We start from the raw sequence: 21,434 nt of genomic DNA, 5'->3' as shown, positions 1-21,434 counted from the left end.
CTGCTGGTTTCATTGATCTATCTGGAAACTGGAAGCTCAAGCAATGTGACCAAGCCAGTTACAGACAAGCAACACTGCATAGCACCATGAGCTCAATCCTCCTGGCTTTTTCCCACAAACCATATCACAGAACTAGTTTTTTTTTTTTTTTTTTAAGATTTTATTTATTCATTTGACACAGAGAGATCACAAGTAGGCAGAGAGGCAGGCAGAGAGAGAGAGAGAGGAGGAAGCAGGCTCCCCGCGGAGCAGAGAACCCGATGCGGGACTCGATCCCAGGACCCTGAGATCATGACCTGAGCCGAAGGCAGCGGCTTAACCCACTGAGCCACCCAGGCGCCCTCACAGAACTAGTTTAAAGGACTCTATATCCATACTCGGTATGGATTCCAATTCTTTACTTAACTACTGTATGAACCTGGCAAATTTAGTTAAACTCTCAGATTCTTCTTCTGTAAAATGAGATAAGACTACTACTGGCACTCACTCATTTATTCACACATTATCAAGCACCTACTCCATGTTAAGCACTATTCTAGGCATCCAAGATACACAGACAAAAATCGCTGCCCCTGGGGAGCTGCTTTTCCATGCTTTATTGACATGATAAGACACAAATAGTTAAATCAGATAGTATCTTTAGGAGGTGATAAGTGCTGTAGAGAAAAAGTATGGATGGAGGATAGTTTCAGGAGATGATACTGTAATTTTAAATAAAGTAATTAGAGAAAGCATCAAAAAATTATTTACCAACCTTCTAATCTTCCAACCAATTTATTTCATAGATATTCATATATATATAAAGACCTTAGTTACTCAGAATTCAAATCAAGAAATCTAGGCTTTGTTTGTAATTGCATTTCTCTATTCTCTGTTTAGTACTAAGAGATGTAAGAGTTTGATTAAAATTTGGATGGTAGAATAGTTATTATGGGCAGGCACAATGACAACAGAAAAATCACATCGAGTAAGAAGCCAAAGAAAACAAAATGGTTCCATAATGGATGTTATGTAATTATTTTACTGCAGCATGAAGAAACTGTTTATTATGCTTGATAACCTATGCTACAAATGATAGCACAGAACCTATTTTTAAAAGGCAGACTGAGGGGTGCCTGGGTGGCTCAGTAGTTTAAAGCCTGTGCCTTCAGCTCAGGTCATGATCCCAGGGCCCTGGGATCGAGCCCCACATCGGGCCCTCTGCCTGGCAGGGAGCCTACTTCCTCCTCTCTCTCTGCCTGCCTCTCTGCCTACTTGTGATCTCTGTCAAATAAATAAATTCTTAAAAAAAATAAATAAAAGATAGACTGATTTGGGTAAAAATAAATATTCTGGTATTAGAAGGCACTAATTTTGGAAAATTCACGTATGATTCACAACTCATTGTCTGACTATAATAGATAAATGAAGTATTAATGTTTCTAAGATTTACAACATATTTTAAGATTGCACTGATGATGAACTTACATTTCATTGCATGAGTGAGCTGTTCGTATTGCTGTTGAGCAAGAATGTGAAGTTTATCTTCTGATGTGCCTCCTTGAGAGAAATCTTTAAGTAAACCTGTATCTAAAAGCAAATAAATTTTTACAAATACATCACTATTGGGTGCTGTTCATATATTGCTATAAACACATAGTTTAATTTTTAAATCATTTTTCCTATTAGAGTTTTCATGGAAAGTATTTATTAAAACTACATAAATAGTATTATAAACATGCTGAGTTAAAATTAAAAAGCTAAATAAAGGTAATTTTGCTTAGTTTTAATATTGTTTTTCTTCTCCAAGTTCTTATGAGACAGTCATCCTACTAGCCAACTAAGTCATTTAGGTACGACAGAGAGAATGCTGTAATTCTAGAAACTAATAGAGGAAAAGAAAAGAGATTTATTTCCAGGGCAGAAAGGTGATGAGCTATAGTTAGATTTGAGTAGGAAAAAACACAAAAGGATACAGTTAACAACATTAACTTAACAAAGAAATTTTGGAAGAAAAAAATTAAGAGAAGTGAATATATGTCTTCATAGAATAAGAAAGAAGTCAAGAAACCTTAAAGAAAACTTTAGGAAAATTTTTAAACTGAGTTCCTTGATATTAACTAAGATATATTGAATACTGTTTTATATACATTATTTTATCACCACCCCCTTTTTAAAAATACTTTTTACTTATTTATTTGAAAGAGACTGAGAGCGAGAGGGCATGAGCACGAGCTAGGGTGGTGGGGGGAAAGGGCCAGAGGGAGAGGGAGAAGCAGATTCCCTTCATGGACTGAGTCACCCAGGTGCCCCTACCACCCCCTTTATTACCCCTTTAAACATGAAGAAAACTGTTCAAACATTTATTAAACCACTTATTTAAGGTCACATAACTACTAGGTGTAGAACCATGATTCTACTGTAGAACCATGTATTCTGTAGTTCAGAATTCATTCTACAGAATGTAATCATTCTACAGAACTATGGTTCATAGTTCTGTAGAACCATGATTCTCAGAAATCTGACCAGGGAGTCCAAACCTCTAATTTCTGTTTATTCTGCCTCTCAGTAACTCCCTGGAGTGAGAATCAATTATTTATGCCATAATTGGCTGTTCTCCTTTCCAGCACTATCACTAAAGGTTAATTAAACGCCATTTCTTCCCAATTTAGCTTTATACTTCACATTTTTCTATCTCCATTCACCACTTCTTAGAGGACCATTTACACATTGTACTATAAAACCATATCAATTTACCTCTTTCACCCCATTTTAATGTAATTCCAAGTTGTTAGCAAAGAACAATTTCATATACTCCCCAATGGTTCAAATATTTTTCCATGTTAAAATGTCTTTCAAACTAATACACAATTTCTCCCTTGTACCTCATATCTAAGTCTTTTGGGTTCATCCTCACTAGGTTTATTACTAATATTTCTACCTTGGGCACTAGGTCAGCAGCTCTGTATTACCTCCTCAGAGGAAACCTCCTTTTTTCCCAGGTTTGTGGAAGGCAGCTTCTTGGCTTATCCTGTTGTCTCTTGATCAAAGCTTTTAGAACGTTGCTAAAACTTAGGAAACTTTTTACTTTCTGCTTTTCCATCACTGGTGGTCCCTTTGGGCTTTCCCAGCCCACTCTCCCAGCTCCAACCAGCCTTTAGTTTCTTTTTACCTGTGGTTAGTTTACCACCCCCCACCCCACCCCCGGCATTCCCACTTCAAGACCGCCCAGTGTAAGGCCACAGTCTCTCAGTTGGAAGCTCTAGATCTCTTGACTGCGAGGTTTATTATAGGTACAACTGTTTCTTCCCCTCCTTCTCCAGTGTCCACTAATTCTTATTTATTTCTCAGTTAATGTAGGGAGAGTCTCAGGTCACCATTCTCCCATCTGAGTTGGTTATTCTTCTGTTTTACTGTCGCTGGGAAGAAAGTTTCCATAACATGTCAAAATTCCATGCACAACAGTGTAAGCCCAGTTACACATGGTGCAGTATCGCAGAATGCGCTAACTCATCTGAATTTAACCCCAGCTTCTTTGTTGACTAGCTACCTGACCTTAGGCAGCTTGTGAGATTTCTCTGTGTCTTGCCCCCTCCCCCTACAAAATAGAGATAATCAAAGAACACTATCCTCAAAAATTGATTGTAGATATTGATAGCGCATGCGTACCACCTAGAATATTGACTGGCACATAGTTGTGTGCAATAAATATTAGTTTCTGTCCCTGCAGTTTTCTCATTTTTTATTCTGTCCTTGGAGAAACAGAAAATAGGTGCTCACTCTACGCTGAATGTTGGTGACAAGTCTTCGTTATCTAACATTCCAGGCAATCTTATCTAACCAGAGCTTTCAGTGTGAACGGATTAGAGTAAGGATCCATTTCAGTTAATGCACAGCAAATATACTCGGATTAAGAAAGTGGCTCCCAGTGTCAGCCTCGGAGTCAGAGCTGGTGTGTTCGGATCCGGGCTCTGACACTAGTTGAATGACTCCGGGGAGCTTCAACCTGTGAGCCTCAGAGCCCGGACTCATAAAATGTAGAAAACCAGAGTTCAGATCTGTGACTTTCTTTTCCGCCGTTTCAGTTACTGAAGGCCAGCCTCGGTCCCGGAAGCAGAGGATCCTTTTTCTCCGAATCTGCGGAAGGTCAGTGGTAACCTAACGCTACGTCACGGTGCTTACATCACTCTGCTCGCTTCGTCTCGTCACATGGACATTTTGGCATCTCTCATCACCCCAAAAAAGGTGAGTACAGTACAAGAAGATATTTTGAAAGAGAAACCATATTTCTATGACTTTTATTTCAGAATATTGTTATACTTGCTCCATTTTATAATTATTCATCTCTTACTGTGCCCGATTTATAAATTGAACTTTATCATTGGTGCAAAGGTATGGGGAAAAACACAGTACATATAGGGTTCCGTACTGCATATGGTTTTAGGCTTCTTCTGGGGGTCTTGGAATGAATTTTCATAGATAATGGGGGACTACTATAACTGACTCACAGAGCTCTTGTGAGGGCTTGATAAAATAGTCAAAACAAAATGCTTGGTTCACTGTCTTATATACAAGTGCTCAATAAATGGCAGTGTTAAATAATATTTTATGATTTATTAAATAAGCAAATAAAATATTCCTAGAATTAATATTTAATCTGAGGTATTCATATCATAAAACATACATACTGGAGGTTAAAGAAGTCTTGAGTTTGAAATAATGTGATAATGATTTAATTAGGACCATTTTAGAACAGTCTGTAGGGTCTGGCTGATCTACATTGGAATTCTAGTTCTTTTACTAACTAGAACCTGTGACCTTATACAAATGAATTAAGCTTTATGAGTCTCAGTTTTTTAATCTAAAATGCTGATAAATTTTAATGCCTTTATCTTGAGTTCTGGTATATACCAGAATAGCATAGTGGCCAACATCTGTTCTGATGGCCTACATCATTCCAATTATTAGATATTTTTAATATTCCCCTTGTACATATCACAAAGGATTACTATAAGGATTAACCGAGACAATTAATGTAAAGTACTGTATTTTTAAAAATATTTATTTATTTATTTATTTGAGAGAGAGAGAGAGAGAGAGAGAGAGTGCAAGCAGGAGGAGCAGAGGGAAAGAGAGAGGGAAAGAAGCAGACTACGTCCCTAGTGCAGAGCCCAACGCGGGGCTCCATCCCAGGACCCTGAGATCATGACCTGAGCCAAAATAAAAAATCAGCCACTTAACCGACTGATCTACTTAGGTAGACTTAGGCCCACTTAGGTAGGCCTGTAAAGTACTTTATACATTGTAAGTGCTCTATATATGATAGCTATTCGTTAATCAGATATATTTAATGTGTCCTTTTAATGATTTTAAATAACTTTATTTTTGAAATTATCAACAAGTTTCAATAATTTATAAATTAAAAAATTTTCAAATACCTTCATGTTCATTTAGTATAAATTCCACTGGATTACTAACACCCAGTCCTGAACAACGAGGTAGCAGCAGAATCACTTTAACTTTCTGTAATCTATGATCCTTTGATTCAATATTAAGAAATGTCTCATGAAGTATTTCAATATCTTGGAGGAAAAAAACAAAAATTAATGTAAAAACATTAATTAAAAATCTTAATACAGTATGAAACTAGATTGATTTATTATTCATTTTTAAATCCTCAACATCACAAAAAAACCATCTTAACATAGAAAAGAGAGCTATTGTTCTCTGATAACTTCCTAAAGTTAAAACATGAGTTCTCTTTCTCCTTCACTTGAGGGAACAATTTTGAGATTTAAATACCTTCTACATAAACTGTCATTTCATTTTTCATTGTGGACTTCAGGCTCTTTCAAAATAGTGTGATGTAGTGGAGGGAAATGGGCTTTGGGGGCAGAAATCCCCAAGTGTGACTCCCAACTCCACTGTTTACTAGCTGTGTGACTTAATCTCTCTGAATCCCCATTTACTTATATTCATAAAACGGGATAATAATGCCTGCTTCATCTAAGCGTGGTGAAGACTGAGATAAAGCAGCTTAGTATGGGCCTGGTACACAGTAAATGCTCAGAATTGGTTATTTCCCTTTGCCATTTGTAATCTCCATTTATATGTTATCTCCCCAGTGAAAAATGAGTGTCAGTAGCATTTATGAGGGAGTCTAAAGTCCCTTAAGGACTTGGTAATTTGGTTTAAGAAAGTCTGCCCTCCCTCAGAGTATAGTGGTCTGTGTCCCTATCTTTAGGCCACCCCTCCACTTCTGCAATGGCTCCCCCTCCCCTCACCTGCTGAGGAGTCACCCCTGAAACTGCTCACCCAACCCCTTTCTCTTGTCTGATCACCGTGTTTGTCTTCCTATTCTGTCTGTTTTGAAATTGTTGTTGTTTTTCTAATCAGTGGACCTTTTCCTTTTCTCCTGTTTTTAAGTTTCTGTCAGAAAAATTAAAACATACAAAAACAGACAAAAAACTATAATAAAGTCTCAAGTACGCACCATGGAGATGCAACAGTGAACCATTCCTGCCCACTTCTGTCTCATCTAGATCTGTACCCACTTCCACCCACCCACATGATTTGAATCTATAAATATTTCACCATATATCTCTAAAAGATAAGAACTCCTTTAAAAATACAACCACACAAATTGAAAAATAATAATTCCTTATTATCATTGAATAATAAAAGCATCTAATTATGTGTTAAATTTCCCAATAGTCTCACACATGTCAAAAATTTTTTACAGTTTGTTTGAATCTGGATTTTAATAAGATACATACATTGCAATTAGCTGCTAAGCCTTATTTTAAATTTCTTTTTGATAGGTTCCCTTTCCGTTTTTTCTTACAATTTATTTCCTAATGAAACATGGTTATTTGTACTACGAAGAGTTTTCCGTAGTCTGGATGTCGCTAATTGCTTCCCTAGAGTGTACTTTTAACATGTTCCTGTCTTCTGTGCTTCCTATGACTTAGTAGCTGGATCTCTAGAAGCTTAATTAGATTCCATTTTTTCTTTCTTTCTTTCTTCCCTTTTTTGGGGGGGAGGATAGAAAGGGGACAAAACTACTTCACAAGTCACATCATATTCATCCATTAAGCTGTCTTTTCAGCACTAGCAAAGGGGTTGCAAAATAGTCACATTTCAGGTCTGTCATCCTTTTTTCACTTATTAGTTGGAAGACTTCTAAAAGGAGAAACTTCCTTTCCTCTACCGCGTGGCTACCTAATGGTTCCTATTCTCTCTTGTTAACTAGGTAAAAATTCAGGTGGGCGATTAGAAGTAAAATTCTGGGTCACAGTATGTACCTATTCAAATTTTAGTGATTAATGCTAGTTTTCTAGAGTGTTTGTACAAGTTTACAATCCTACCAGCTGTATTTGAGTATTACCAATGCTCTTTACCTCGCCAGTACCTGGTACTGACAGTCTTTTTGTTAAAAAAGTAGGCTCCATGCCCAGTGTAGAGCCCAACACAGGGCTTTAACTCACTACCCCGAGGCCAAGACCTGAGCTGAGATCAAGAGTCAGATGCTTAACCAACTGAGCCATCCAAGCACCCTCCCAATCTTTTAAATTTTAATCATTCCGTAGACATGTGGTGATTTTAATTGCATTTCCCTCATTAGTAATGGGATTGACTACTTTTACCTAAGTTTTTTTGGCCTCTGGACATCCTGTTTTGTGAAATGACTGGTCACGTCTCTTGCACATTTTCCAACTGGGCTGTCTTTTTATTGTTAATTTGTAAGAACTCTTTATAACCTGTGGATGAAACTTCACCAGTTTATATACTCCCTCTCTACAGTTCGCATTTGCACTCTCTTCATGTACAGAAGTTTTAAATTTTTTAAAAGTTTACTCTAGTTTGGCTTATCAATCTTTCCCTTTATGGTTAGTGCTTTGTGTGTCCTGTTTAAGAAATCTCTACCAATCACAGTCATTAAGTGTTTTTCCTATAATAAATTCCAGGAGATTCTAGATTTGTGTTGATGGAATGTAAAATATGGATGGGTTTCACTTTTTCTAGCACCATTTACTGAAAAAAACATCTCAGTACTCTGCAGTGTCATGTGGATTGAACTGAACCCATACAGATCAACTTAGAAGGTTCATCTCAATGACATTGAGTCTTTCAGTTTATAAACATGATCTTTTTTTTTTTTTTTACTTAGGTCTTCTGTCTTTCAGTAATGGTCCATAGCTCTATGAGGAGGTCTTACACATCTTTTATGAGAAGTACTCCTAAATGGGTATGGTTTTGGATACTATCGTAAAAAGTATCTGCCTCATTTTCAAACTTTTGATATTGGTATGCAGAAATTGGTTTGTATATCACCTTGTATCTAGCAACCTTGCAACAATCATCTGTGAAATCTATAGTTTAGTTATATTTGGGATTATATTATTAAGTACATACTTCTTTCATACTGTTTCATTTTCCTGATGAACATGCTACATTTCTAGTAATGTTTCTTGACTTAAATCTACTTTGTCAATAGCTCTTTTGTTAGCATATATAATCTATATCTTTTTTTGTGCTTCCAAGTTTTTTTTAAATATCATTTTATGTAAGGGTCTCTCTTATAAACAGCATATAGTTGATCTTTAAAATCTAATATTGGCATTCTTTGTCTTTTATTTCAAGTATTAGTCATGCATATGTAATGTGTTTACATATATATTTTTTAAAGTTTAATCTACCTACTTGCTTTCTATTTGTCTTACCTTTTCTATGGTAATATGGTATTTCAACTCCATATTCTATTTTCCACCCCCTCCTAGATATTAGTTAAACATCCTTTTATTATTTGTTTATTCACTGCCCCAGTTATAACACATGCCACTACTTAATAGTTTACTACATTTACCATTTCTTGGACAAAACAAAGATGATAAAAAGCATTAATTCCATTTCCTTCCAAGTTATGTACCATTGTTGTAATTTAATTATTTATAACATATATTTTAACCCCACCTTAGTTTATAATCCCACAAAACATTAGATTAGAATTATTTAGTTTACTTACCTTTTTCATTTATTCCAGCATCTGTAACTTTCTGTATGAGAAAATATTCCTTCTACTCAAAAAATATTCCTTAGTATATCCTCCATTGTGTCTGCTGTTGACAAGCTCAGATTTCATTTCTCTAAGGATATCTTTTTTCAAAGGAAATTTCTGCTGAGTTTAGAAATCTCCTTGGTAGTTTCTTTCTACACTATGCAGATATTAATAGTTTTTTGGTTTCAGTTATTTCTGTTGAAAAGTTAGTTTTTAGTTTTGTTGCTGTTCCATTAAAGGTAATCTATTTTACCACCCAGGCTGTTTTGTCTTTGGTTTTCAGCAGTTATGCCGTAATGTATCTAATATTTTTCTATATGTTTATTCTTACTGGAGTTCATGGAGCTTCTTGAATCTATGGTGCTTAATTTATTTCACCTATTTTTGAAAAATTCCCAGCCTTAATTTCAAATATTGTTTCTTCTCAATTATTTTTCTCCCCTCTCTCTGTGCTCTTAATCACAGCATGTGGAAGAGCACTGGATCACTGAGTCTCATGTGTGTTTTATGATCTTTTCCATATTACTAATCCTTTTGTCTCCCTTTGCTTCAGTCTGGATATATTCTTGTGACTTATCAGTTCACTTATTCTTTCTTTAGCTCTGTCCAATCTACTGTTAAATTTTTTACTTCTTAATTTCACATGTTGTATTTTTTAGTTCTAGAATTTTCTTTTGACTTAAAAGAATTATAGTTTCCAGTTCTCTACAAAAATTCTACAACTTGACATTTAGTCTCTTCAGCATACTAATCATAGTTATTTTAAAGTCCACATCTGATCTCTCCAGTATCTGGATCATCCGTGGGTTTGCTCCTATTGTAGCATTTTTCTCTTTATATCAGTCTTATTTTTTCTTCTTGTTTGCCTTTTGTTATTGTTGTTGTTGTTGTTTTTAAATTGAGTTCCAGACATTGTATTTGAAAAAATTTAGGAGATAATATGAGATTTAGGATTATGTTATTTTCTTCCAGAGAATTTACTTTTGCTTTTTTTTTTTTTTTTTAAGATTTTATTTATTTATTTGACAGACAGAAATCACAGTAGGCGGAGAAGCAGGCAGAGAGAGAGAAGGAAGCAGACTCCCCGCTGAGCAAAGAGCCCGATGCGGGGCTCAATCCCAGGACCCTGGGATCATGACCTGAGCCGAAGGCAGAGGCTTTAACCAACTGAGCCACCCAGGCGCCCCTACTTTTGCTTCTGATAGGCTGCTAAACCTGGGCACTAATAATCCCAGATCACCTTAATCCAATTTGGAATGAGATGACTGGAGTTTGGCTTCAGTCTGTTAGACAACTGATCACTATCCAGCATACTTCTCTCTCCAAGTGAAACCCTAGGTGTTTACCTGTTTACCTCTCCAGGTCAAGTTTTGAATTCTACTTTTTGTCTCCCTATGAACCTGTCGAAAGTTTTGCTTAGTTTTTCAGCCTCAACGAATCTCTAATAAAATGTTATCTTTAGTCACAGCATGAGCCAATGAAGAAGATTTTGAAAATAAGAAGCCTAAGGGATGTAGCCTCTAGTCCTAGATATTAACACTGTCAAGCACTCCTTTAGATGTGTTCTTATTTATTAAAGTATGATAATTTCTACTACCTTCTTTAACTAATTATTGTTTGAATTTCAAATTATATGGTAGCTAATGCCAAGCAATATACCAAGTGCCAATATATTCACTATTTTAAACTACAGTTGTATAACCAATGTTAAATAATGAGAAGTGCCTGGTGTAATATGAAGTAGGGAATATTTGAAAAGCATAGTATATACAGAGTTTTTGTAATACAAAAAATAACATATTCAAACATTTTTGACATTTCAAAATTTTGCAGAACCTTCATCACCAAACAAATAAATATTTATACATACTTTTACATCCCATTTTTGTAAAAAGGTTCTTCAGGTCAGGATCCTTAGCTTGTGATTTTACTCCACACACAAATATTTTTGAGGTGTTATTATTTGTTAAGACTGACATATGGGCAACTGTGTACCATGAACCTGTATTAACCATTAAGATATCATCATCCATATTTAATAAAGCCCTTACAGAATGGACAGCGAGACTTCGAGATTTGTCCTACAAGATAATAACATGATTAGAATTTCAAATGGTTTGACTAGAAGCGTGAACTGACTTTTTTTTTGCTTAAGTTAAAAAAAAAAGGTACTTAACTTTGCTTAACCTAAATTATGAATGTTATCATTTCACTTTCATATAGTGTTAAGACACTGTCAAAAATCCCCAAAATGTGATTAATACATTAGTGATGTCCTACTATAGCATCCATTCTTACCCCTTCATGAAAAACTCAATCATCAGTTACTGCCATTATTTCTTCCCATTATACTGTCATTTAAATCACTGCTAACTCATAGATATTAAAAGTTAGATGGTTGGCAAGCTTATAAAAGGGGTCTAGACAAATGGGTTTCTGCAGTTGATCTCGGGGCTCAATACGGTATGACTATAAGTTAAGGCCAAGAGATTCTACCCAAGAATATGAGCGCTGTGAAGGAATAAACCTTAGAGGACCAAGGTAAATCTGAGGCAAGAATTGGAATCTAAGGACATGAAAACTAATAAAACCTAATTTTTTGGACCATTTATTTTTCATTCTATTGAAACCCCATTATACCTCACATTCTCTTCCTATATTGTTAGTCATTATACACCTCTTAAAAATCAATGCTGTAAGACCATATTAAGGAGGTAATGGGAAAGTATTAAATGTTGCATTTTCAAATTCAGGATGGTACTAGCATCTTTCCCAGAAACGGAAGATAGAAGAGGTACCATTGCACTTTTTTTTTTTTTCAATGCTCCATTGGAAGAGAAAAATACAGTACAAGTATCCCCATCTATAGAGTCTATGAAGGAGAACATGTTCTTTATAACTGCGCATGGGACAAAGATGCTGAAGTACATAGGAACACTGTTTGTAAGGGTATTAATTTTATTCAATAAAATAGCCAAGAATTAGGTTTATAAATCTTCTTGATAATCTATAAAAATATAATCAGTTTGTTGGTTTTTTTTTAATTTTATTTTTTCAGTGTTCCAAGATTCATTGTTTATGCACCACACCCAGTGCTCCATGCAATATGTGCCCTCCATAATACCCACCACCAGGCTCACCTGACCCTCCACGCCCCCCAAAACCCTCAGTTTGTTTCTCAGTGTTCACAATCTCTCATGGTTTGTCCCCCCTCCGATTTCCCCCAACTCACTTCTCTCCTTCTCCTAATGTTAGGTTTTATTTTTAAGTGGATTCTTTGAGTAAGTAGGATTACTGAGAACCACAATGAAAGTAAACATTTACCTGAAATATAAGTAAACATTTACCTGAAATATAAGTTTATAATCTTTGAAAAGATCTATATTTAGAAGATCATTTTTGAGATGAGATGGAAAAATTAAGACATCATAGCAATGTTGGTCCACAGCAAAGACTTTCTCATCAATATGCAATACAGAGTTGACTTTGTTATAGCCTTTTTTCTTCAAACTATAATAAACGTCTTCAGGACTGTAAATATGCAATATTAAGTTGTAATTAAAAATATATTAAAAATGCATTTGACACTAGCACTTTTTCCTAAAATAAATATAAATATCCCTGCATATATTGCATTTAATGGAACTTACAATTTCAGCCAACAATAAGTTAAAAGATAATTAAATACAGAAAAGTTAACATTTTTATGTAATTACCTTTGGTAATTTGGTGATAAGATTGTGAACTAACTACTGTTCCCTGATCACTCCCCTAGATGTGCCCTACCCACCCATTAAAAAGATAATATTTCTTATCACATTATTTTGAAAGGCTAGCAAAGTGAAAGGGGAATAAACAATTTGATTAATACTCTTACCTGATTTTACAAGTATTTATCCAAGCATAAAGTGGCAAAGTAGAGGCCCTTAGTTCCTGGTTCCTAACAGTTTCTGGAAGAATATGGTATATTGAAAGGGCATCATGTTTGATTCGGCATCTTGCCAAAGCTGCAGCCAATTTCGTCTTAAAACTAGAGACAAAAAATCCATTCTTGGTGACTACTACTACCAGTTTTCCACTAGAAAAATTCACAAATTAGATTTAGAATTCTAACAAACTTCTATAATTCTGCTTCACATTTCCATTGTATAAATTATTTGAAAATAGAAATCCAATAATGCGGCTTCTTCTCTTTAGTTTTTGCTGCCCCTGTGTAGATACATGTCTCTCCAGATATTTATATCAGTTGTCGATTGAAAGAAATTTTATGTAGTGAAAGAGGTGTGGAATTTAGTTTAACAAACTTGAAGTTAAATTCAGTTTCTGTCACTTACTAGCTGTGTGACCTCGAGTATATTAATGAATCTCTTTTCTCAGCCAGTTTTCTCATCTATAGAATGTGGTCTACTTAACTTGCTATTAATGCAGTGATTACCAATCATGTGTGCAAAATACTTAGCACAATTCTTGGCACATGGCAGACACTCACTATAGGCTAGTTATTATCATAGTTGCCAATAGTCTAGTTTTGGTAAGATTAAGGAACTTTCATGAATCAATATCAAGTCCTTACCAGTTCTGATTATCCCATAACAGAAAAGAAAACCAAGAAAAGGTTATTAGTATTACCATGAGGATCCAGTGATCTCTCTAGATCTCATAGAAAATGGCTAATAAATGAGGATATAGGACCCATAATCAAAATGTTCACGGTAGGAATCTAAGTGAATAATAAAACTCAAGGATAACCTTGAATGAGAAATGGGGAAAAGATAGGAGAGAAGAGTCAAGTGCAGCCAGAGTGGTGTACGTTGCTACAGAAAGCTTGTAAGATCAAGATTCTTATTTGCTCAGGGGCTCCTGGGTGGCTCAGTCAGTTAAGCATCCAGTTCTTCATTTTGATTCAGGTCATGATCTCAGGGTCAAGAGTTTGAGCCCCACATCTGACTCCACACTGAGAGTGGAGTATGCTTGAGATTCTCTCTCTAACTCACCCTTTGCCCCTCCGCTCCCCACTCGCATGTGCGCACACTTGCTCGTTCTCTCTCTCTCTCTCTCTCAAAAAAAAAAAAAAAGATTATTTACCCAGTAGAATGAGAACTTTTCACCAACAATGTGTTTGTGTATGAATATGTAGCCTGCATGAGGAAGGGAGAGCTAGAGGAAGGAAGGGATTGGGGGGCCAGTAGAGAGAGAAGGAGAGAGAGAGAAACAGAGAGGGAGAACATAAATGGGGCATTTGGGGGAGGAGAGGGAAGGGTTATCAAACATAAAGACTTCTAGGGCTATAATAAAATTAGATTTCTGTAGTGCTATCTCCTAATGTCAGAGAACTACAGCAAGGGACACTAAAAACAACTACATAATACATTAATGTGCATCAAAAATAAATTATAGAAAGAGATGGGTTACTTTTCTATATCATACATGTGAGATGTTTCTGAGTGCATACCACTTTTGATTAAATAGTCATTCCAAATACCTATACGGTATTTACCATAAGGACTATCAACTGAGTTATTCAATCATTACACATAAAAATTAGAGTTATGAAGCCTAGAAAAATGTATGTGTTGTATATGTGGGGGGAAGAAGTACACAGAGAAATAATTTTCCAAATTTACAGATAGCGAACATTTCATACTGTAAATTGTAATATTTTTCAATCACACAAAAGTAATTTAAAGTATATACACAGTCATAAAGGTTTTTGTATAAATATACAATATCAGATTGAGGATAAAGACCAAATCCAAATACTATTAGGATAACCAGGCACACATTTCTTCTGTAAATGGATTACCCCATGGCTATACTAGTAACTTCTTCCATAGCTGTAAGATGGACCGTGATGATGAAAATGGAAGCAAAAATGGCCTTTCCTCGGGATCATTGATCCAGAAGTCCACCGCCCGCTATAATTTGAACACTACCAGAGAGCTGCTCAATCCCCTGTTTGCCAGCACCTGCTGTATACACAGCCAGTGCATCTATACAGATACACTGTACGTTTAACATGTACAGGTCGCCCTGGCGATCTGTATATGTTAAATTGTAGTTCTGGAATTCCTAAGCTTAAATCTAAAATGAACCCATTAGCTACAGGAAATAATCAAAACTCCTTATCATGATACACTTAGGTATTAATAATTGAACCTGAACCAGCTCCTCGGTTCTCAATTTCCACCACTCCCATCCGTGAATCTATGCCTGGCCACACACGGAACCATTTTTGCCCCTCCTGATATCAGGCCATATTCCCCCCTCCTCTGCCTCCTCTCCCCCTGCCTCTCCAGCCAGTATGGCTTGGACTCTGCAGTCAGATTATATGGGTTCAAATTCTGCTTCCACCAGTTACTAGCTATATGACATTAGACCGGTTATTGAGCTTTTCTAAACTCTAGGAATTAGGAACTAATATCTAACTCACAGAACTGTTGCAAACGTATGAAAATGTATTTCAAAGTCAGGCTATTCAAGAAGTGATAAGTTTTTTAAAAGAGTGATAATAACTATTATACCTTTTTTTTTTTTCAAATATTGTTAACTACAAACTGTGATCAGATCTGGGCTATAGAGATTAAAAGAGAGCTTCCACCTGTAAGTAACTTATAATTTGGTGGTGTATTAGGTATCTAAACAATCTTGGCCCATGATGAATGCTGTAAGATACACAAAGAAGAAAGTAAATGTATTAGAAAAAGAACAAGAATCAGCCCAAAGGGACTTCGAATAGGAGGAGAAACTTAAACTATTAAAAGAGAAGCAAGAATTTTCCAGACCACAAGAGAAGACCCAGACAGCATGAGTTTTCCAGACCCCACAGGAAAAAAGACACACAGACAGAGGACAGAGGACACTGAAGATACGGAGATGTTAAACAGCAAAGCATATTTAGAGTTTGGGGTGGTGAGAGATCCAGGTCTCACGTCACAAAAAATTTTATATACCATGCATAGGAAGTGGGAATTTTTTCTGCAGGAAATGGAAGGCCACCTAGCATAGAGAAATACCAATCTATTCATGAACAAATATTTGCATTCTTATTGTGTTCCAGGCACTGTTTTAGGAACAAAGGGATACACAAGGAAGATACTGTTTCTGATATCACAAACTGTAGAGTCTGGTAAAAGGAGACAAAGCAATTTTGGTTTTTTGTGTGGTCATTAATCTCTTTACAAAGCAATTATTTTTAAATGACTTAAGTATTTGTGACAAGGGAAGGCAGGATACTATGGTGGCACAAGGGAGGGATACTGCTATGGGAGTCGAGGAAAGTTTCTCAGGAGTTACTTTTAGGCTAAGTCATAAGAGTAGAAGTAGGAGTGAGCCAGGAGTCAGGGAGGGGTATGAGAGAGCTATCCAGTGTTCCAAGTAGAAGCAGCATCATATATGAAATTATCTGCCAATTCTAAAATAGGTGCCTGAGATGATAAGAGCCATGCAGAGTTTATGATGATTTCATGGGCCGCGGGGAACAAAAATGGAAATTTGGGGCATGACAGCTTTATGGGAAGGGAGTTTTGATAAAGTCCCCAAGCTTTGGATGGGGTCACCAAAAGACAATGCTAGGAATGAAGTAAAAAGAAATAGCTGGCAGGATTCCTGGCTGACTCAGTGGATTAAGCATCTGCCTTTGGCTCAGGTCATGATCTCAGGGTCCTGGGATCAAGCCCCACATTGGGCTCCCTGTTCAGTGGGGAGTCTGTTTCTCTCACTCCCTCTGCTACTCCCCCCTGCTTGTTCTCTCTTTGACAAATAAATAAAAAGAAATCTAAAAAAAAAAAAAAAAGACTAACTGGCCTTCATGAGGACTAAAGCACAGCTTCCAATTATTTCAACCCCAGATTAGACTAAGTCTCTCTGGTGTGTTAGTGCCCAGGTCTAGCTGAGGGCTTCCAATAGCAAAGAAAATGTTGCCTCTAAAGGACAATAATGATATCCTGGGCCTCAAATGAAAGAAACTAATATATAATATAAAATTACACCTAATATATAGTGTGTCCCAGGAAACTTTATATCTATAAATAATGGCAAAAAGAATTATTCCCACTGTTTCCTTTAGTTATTTTATGTAATTAAAAGTTTACTAGATTTCTAAATATAATAAAGGAGTTACAGTTCTTTTACAGAACAAAAGGAATAAAATCTTCATATTTATTCCTACAGAGCATTGGAAAAACGTAATTGAGAGAAAAAGTGGTTAGAAGGTAAACAGAAATATGTTTTAATGTAATTGGGTAATACATAAATACAAAAGAAAATATACAAATCACTTGCTTATGATAGGTTTTATTCTCTTTTTTCCATAAGGAACCATGAAGGTTATTTTGTATAAGTCAGGGATGGTTGATGATGTAGTGGAGAAATGCAATTTGCTAAGAATAAAATAACAAAGATAAACCTATATTTTAAGAATATCATGGCTCTGGGGCGCCTGGGTGGCTCAGTCAGTTAAGCGTCTACCTTCATTTTAGGTCATGATCCTGGGGTCCTGGTATCAAGCCCCGCATCGGATCCCCTGCTCAGTGGGGAGTGTTTCTGCCTCTGCCCCTCCGCTCTGCTCATGCTCTCTCTCTCTCTCTCAAGTAAATAAATAAATAAAATCTTTGAAAAAAAGAAAAAGAAAGAATATCATGGCTCCGTCACAACCACTCATGTGAAAAAAGGCATATTTCCTAAAATTTTTGTGTTGCTCTCCTTAAGTTGGGGAATGTTATTCTAACTAGCTGCGGATCATGGCAGTTAACATGTACCTAGTTAATGGGAAGTTCTTGGTCAACATATTTAGCGTACCAATGTTCCATCTACAGTAGAAACCTCGGCTTTGCATTCTAAGCACGGCTTCCCTTCTGGGAATAGAAATCCCTCTCTCCTGAGAAATGTTCCTCTCCTCCCTCCATTCATAGGACTTTCTTGGTCTCCTTGGCTACTGCTGATTGGTAGCGAATGGGCACTTGACTCAAGGCAGGGTCAAACAATTCTTGGATGTAGGAAGAGAGAATCAAGCTAGTCTTTCTAGTGTTGGTGCTGTAAGAGGTAAAGCTTCTGAGTTGTCAGCAGCCAAGTTTCCCATTCTGGGAACAAAGGAGGAAAAGAAAGAAGCCAAAGCACACAGAGAAGCAGAGACTAGAGTCAGAGAATCTTGAGGATATTTAAGCCATAGGACTTAGTAGAAGCATTGCCATATCACTGCCCTTCCCGCCATCTTGATGTTCAATCTTCCATGAAATATCTTAAATAAATTCTTTCTTTTGCCTACTCTTGTTTAGTTGGGGTATGGTCAGTTGCCAGAATAGAACCCTAATACACCATTTTCCTTCAGTTTATTTTCTTATTTTTTGATTGATGTATAATTGACATACAATATCCTATTAGTTTCAGGTATATATCATAGTGAGTCAATATTTTTAGACATTATGAAATGATCCCCAAGTTAATTCTAGTTCATCTGTCACTGAAGTTAGCAGAATATTACTGACTATATTCCCTATATTGTATATTGCATACCCATGACTTATTTATTTTATAACTGGAAGTCTGTACATCTTAACCCCCTTCACCCATTTTGCTCACCTCAGCCCTCAGTGCTCTGGTAACCCACAGTTTGTTTCTTGGATCTATGAAACAATTTCTGTTTCATTTGTTCATTTGTTTTTTAGATCCCACATACAAGTGAAATCTTATGCTATTTGTCTTTCTCTGACTTATTTCACTTAGCATAACACACTCTAGGTCCATTCATGTAGTTGCGATGGCAAGATTTCATTCCTTTTTTATAGTTGAGTTTTATGTATACATCCCATCTTCATTCATTTATCTATTGCTTCTGTATCTTGGCTATTGTAAATAATGCTGCCATGGGCACAGGGGTGCATATATCTCTTCAAATTGGTGTTTTCATTTTCATTGGATAAATATCCAGCAGTGACATTGCTGGATCCTATAGTAGTTCAACTTTCACTCTTTGAGGACCCTCCATACTGTCTTCCACAGTGGCTGCACTAATTTATATTCCCACCAACAGCGTACAAGGATTTGCTTTTCTCTACTTCTCCACATCTTGTCAACACTTATTATTTTTCATCTTTTTGATAATAGCCAATCTGATAGGTGTCAGGTATCTCATGATGATTTTGAATTACATTTCCCTGATAAGTATTGATGTTGAGCATCTTTTCATGTGCTGCTGGCCATCTATATGCCTTCTTTGGAAAAATGTCTATTCAAGTCCTTTCCCCCTTTTTTAATTGGTTATGTTTTTTAATATTAAGTTGTGTAAGTTTTTTATATAGTTTGGACATTAACCCTTTATTGGATGGATGATATGCAAATATCTTCTCCCATTCAGTAGGTTGCTGTTTTGTTTCATTGGATTTCTTTCTCTGTGCAAAAGCTATTTTATTTATTATTTTATTTTATTTATTTTAGCTTTTGTTAATTTATTTTAGCTTTTGTTGCCCTTGCCTGAGGAGACTGGTGCAAACGAATAATGCTGATGCCTAGGACTTACAACCTAGGTTTTTTTCTAGGAGATTTATGGTTTCCAGTCTTAACATTCAAGTCTTTAATCCATTTCAAATTTATTTTTGTATCTTGTATATATGTGGTTCTCTTTGAGCATAAATTGAATATTTTCTTTTTCTAAGATTTTATTTATTTATTTGAGAGAGAGAGAGAGAGAAGGATGGCACACATGTGAGTCAAGGGAGGGGCAGAGGGAGAGGGAGAGAATCCCAAACAGACTCCATGCCCAGCACAGAGCCCAACAGGGGGCTCCATCCCACTGTGCCAAATCACAACCCCAGCAGAACCCATGAGTCAGACACTCAGCCAACTGAGATCCACAGGCACCCCTAACTAGAATATTTTCTCAATGCCAAAGGACAATCTTCAATTACTTGAATTTCTCATACAAATATAAAATCAGACATCAGACTGTTTCAGAATGTTTCAGAACATTCGCTAATTAAGCAAAAATAGTCTAAGAGTTTCCAAAGAAGAGGTGGAAAGAATATGAGATATAAAAACCCATGAATAAGTATTTAGGGACCATCTTGGCAAATGAGAAACTGGAACATTATAGGGATTGAGAGAATTGGGGAAGACGAGAAAAGAGACATATCTGAACAAATATAATGAATCCCTGTTTCAGTAAAGTACCTGCTTGGTTTTAACATTTAAAAAAATTATTCAATATAAATGACCTTATTACTTTAATAGAATAAAAAAGAAAAGAAATTATCATTCAGCCTTCCAAAATTCTGATCTCTGTTTTCTTAGTGAGACTACCATTTTCCTCTTGGGCTGCCCCCCTTCCTGTACTGCAGTTGGAAAGTACCTCTAGGCATAAAGCCAGGATTATTCTAACACTCATCTCATTTGTTTTCATTCTCTCAGGGATCAAGTTTCTGTGCTGTGTCTTGTCTAATGCCCAAATCTTTGCCTCATATATTTTATCCAGTTTTCTAGATGATACAGCAAGACATAAGTTCAAGACACTCTCTTATGACCAAATAATTACATTTTTAAAATATTGCTCTACCTGTCATGTAGAAGAGATTGTGGGAAAGTATGAGTTATAGGCAGGGAAATCAACAAGGAAGCTGGTGTAGCAAGATGGCGGCTTGGCTCTGGAAGGTAGTGGTGGAAATGGGAAGTAGACAGATGAAGCATGTTTTCCAGGTGGAGTTACCACACAAGGTATAGTATGGGCACAGGAAAGGGGAGACAAGAAGTATCAAGGTTGATGTCCAGGTTGACGTTGGTGCCATAATTTAATATGGAAGGCTTCCGGAGGAATAGTTTTGGGTGGTGTGGATGGAGGGACTACTAACTCTTTCCCGTCCTGCTCCCTCTCTAGTCTTTCGCTGCTCATCTCCAATTCTGCCTCACAAAATTCCAACACATTATTTGGTACAAACTAATGTTTGGACTAGTGTGAGGGCATGGGGAGTGAAAGAGGACATGGCTATGGTATCTTTTTATTGAACCCGTGCACATAGTATTAAAAACATAATTGATTTATATAAGGAATGAGTTCTTAAGGACCCTGCATATGTTCAAAATGGTAATAGGTATCATCCTAGATTGGATCACTAAAGCCATGAACAAATAAAAGGAAGACACAAGTTGGTAGATAGCGTATTGTCTCTGGGAAAGACAATAACAACAACAAAGATCAAACAGAATTTTCATAAGAAGGAAATCATTCTTACTGGGTTTCTTGCTAAATAATTACTTCTATCACCTCTTAAAACTGGTTTTTATCCTCTCAGTAGAAACATACTAAGGTATACTTCAAGTGTGCAATGACTCTGCTTCCTTGGAGACAACAGCACCCAGCCCCAAGCCCCCAGAGATCTACAGAGGTTGATTGAGAGATTCCTACTCTATT

General features: G+C 36.3%; 1 protein-coding gene across 2 annotated transcripts in view; it reads right to left on the bottom strand.

The window, feature by feature from the left end:
* Positions 1 to 21,434, bottom strand: part of NSUN7 (NOP2/Sun RNA methyltransferase family member 7) — a 64,030-nt gene that overhangs the window by 33,043 nt on the left and 9,553 nt on the right. For both annotated transcript variants that reach the window (XM_032334155.1, XM_032334156.1), the window contains exons 4-8: positions 12,915 to 13,067; positions 12,385 to 12,568; positions 10,908 to 11,118; positions 5,418 to 5,561; positions 1,468 to 1,569 (exon numbers count right to left, since the gene is read on the bottom strand). In XM_032334155.1, the coding sequence (XP_032190046.1) occupies positions 1,468 to 1,569; positions 5,418 to 5,561; positions 10,908 to 11,118; positions 12,385 to 12,568; positions 12,915 to 13,067 (794 nt within the window). The remainder of the gene's footprint in view (positions 1 to 1,467; positions 1,570 to 5,417; positions 5,562 to 10,907; positions 11,119 to 12,384; positions 12,569 to 12,914; positions 13,068 to 21,434) is intronic.

This window comes from Mustela erminea, chromosome 2, assembly GCF_009829155.1.
Source record: "Mustela erminea isolate mMusErm1 chromosome 2, mMusErm1.Pri, whole genome shotgun sequence".
NCBI classification, from domain to species: domain Eukaryota; kingdom Metazoa; phylum Chordata; class Mammalia; order Carnivora; family Mustelidae; genus Mustela; species Mustela erminea.
This window is presented reverse-complemented; position numbering and strand designations above follow the sequence as displayed.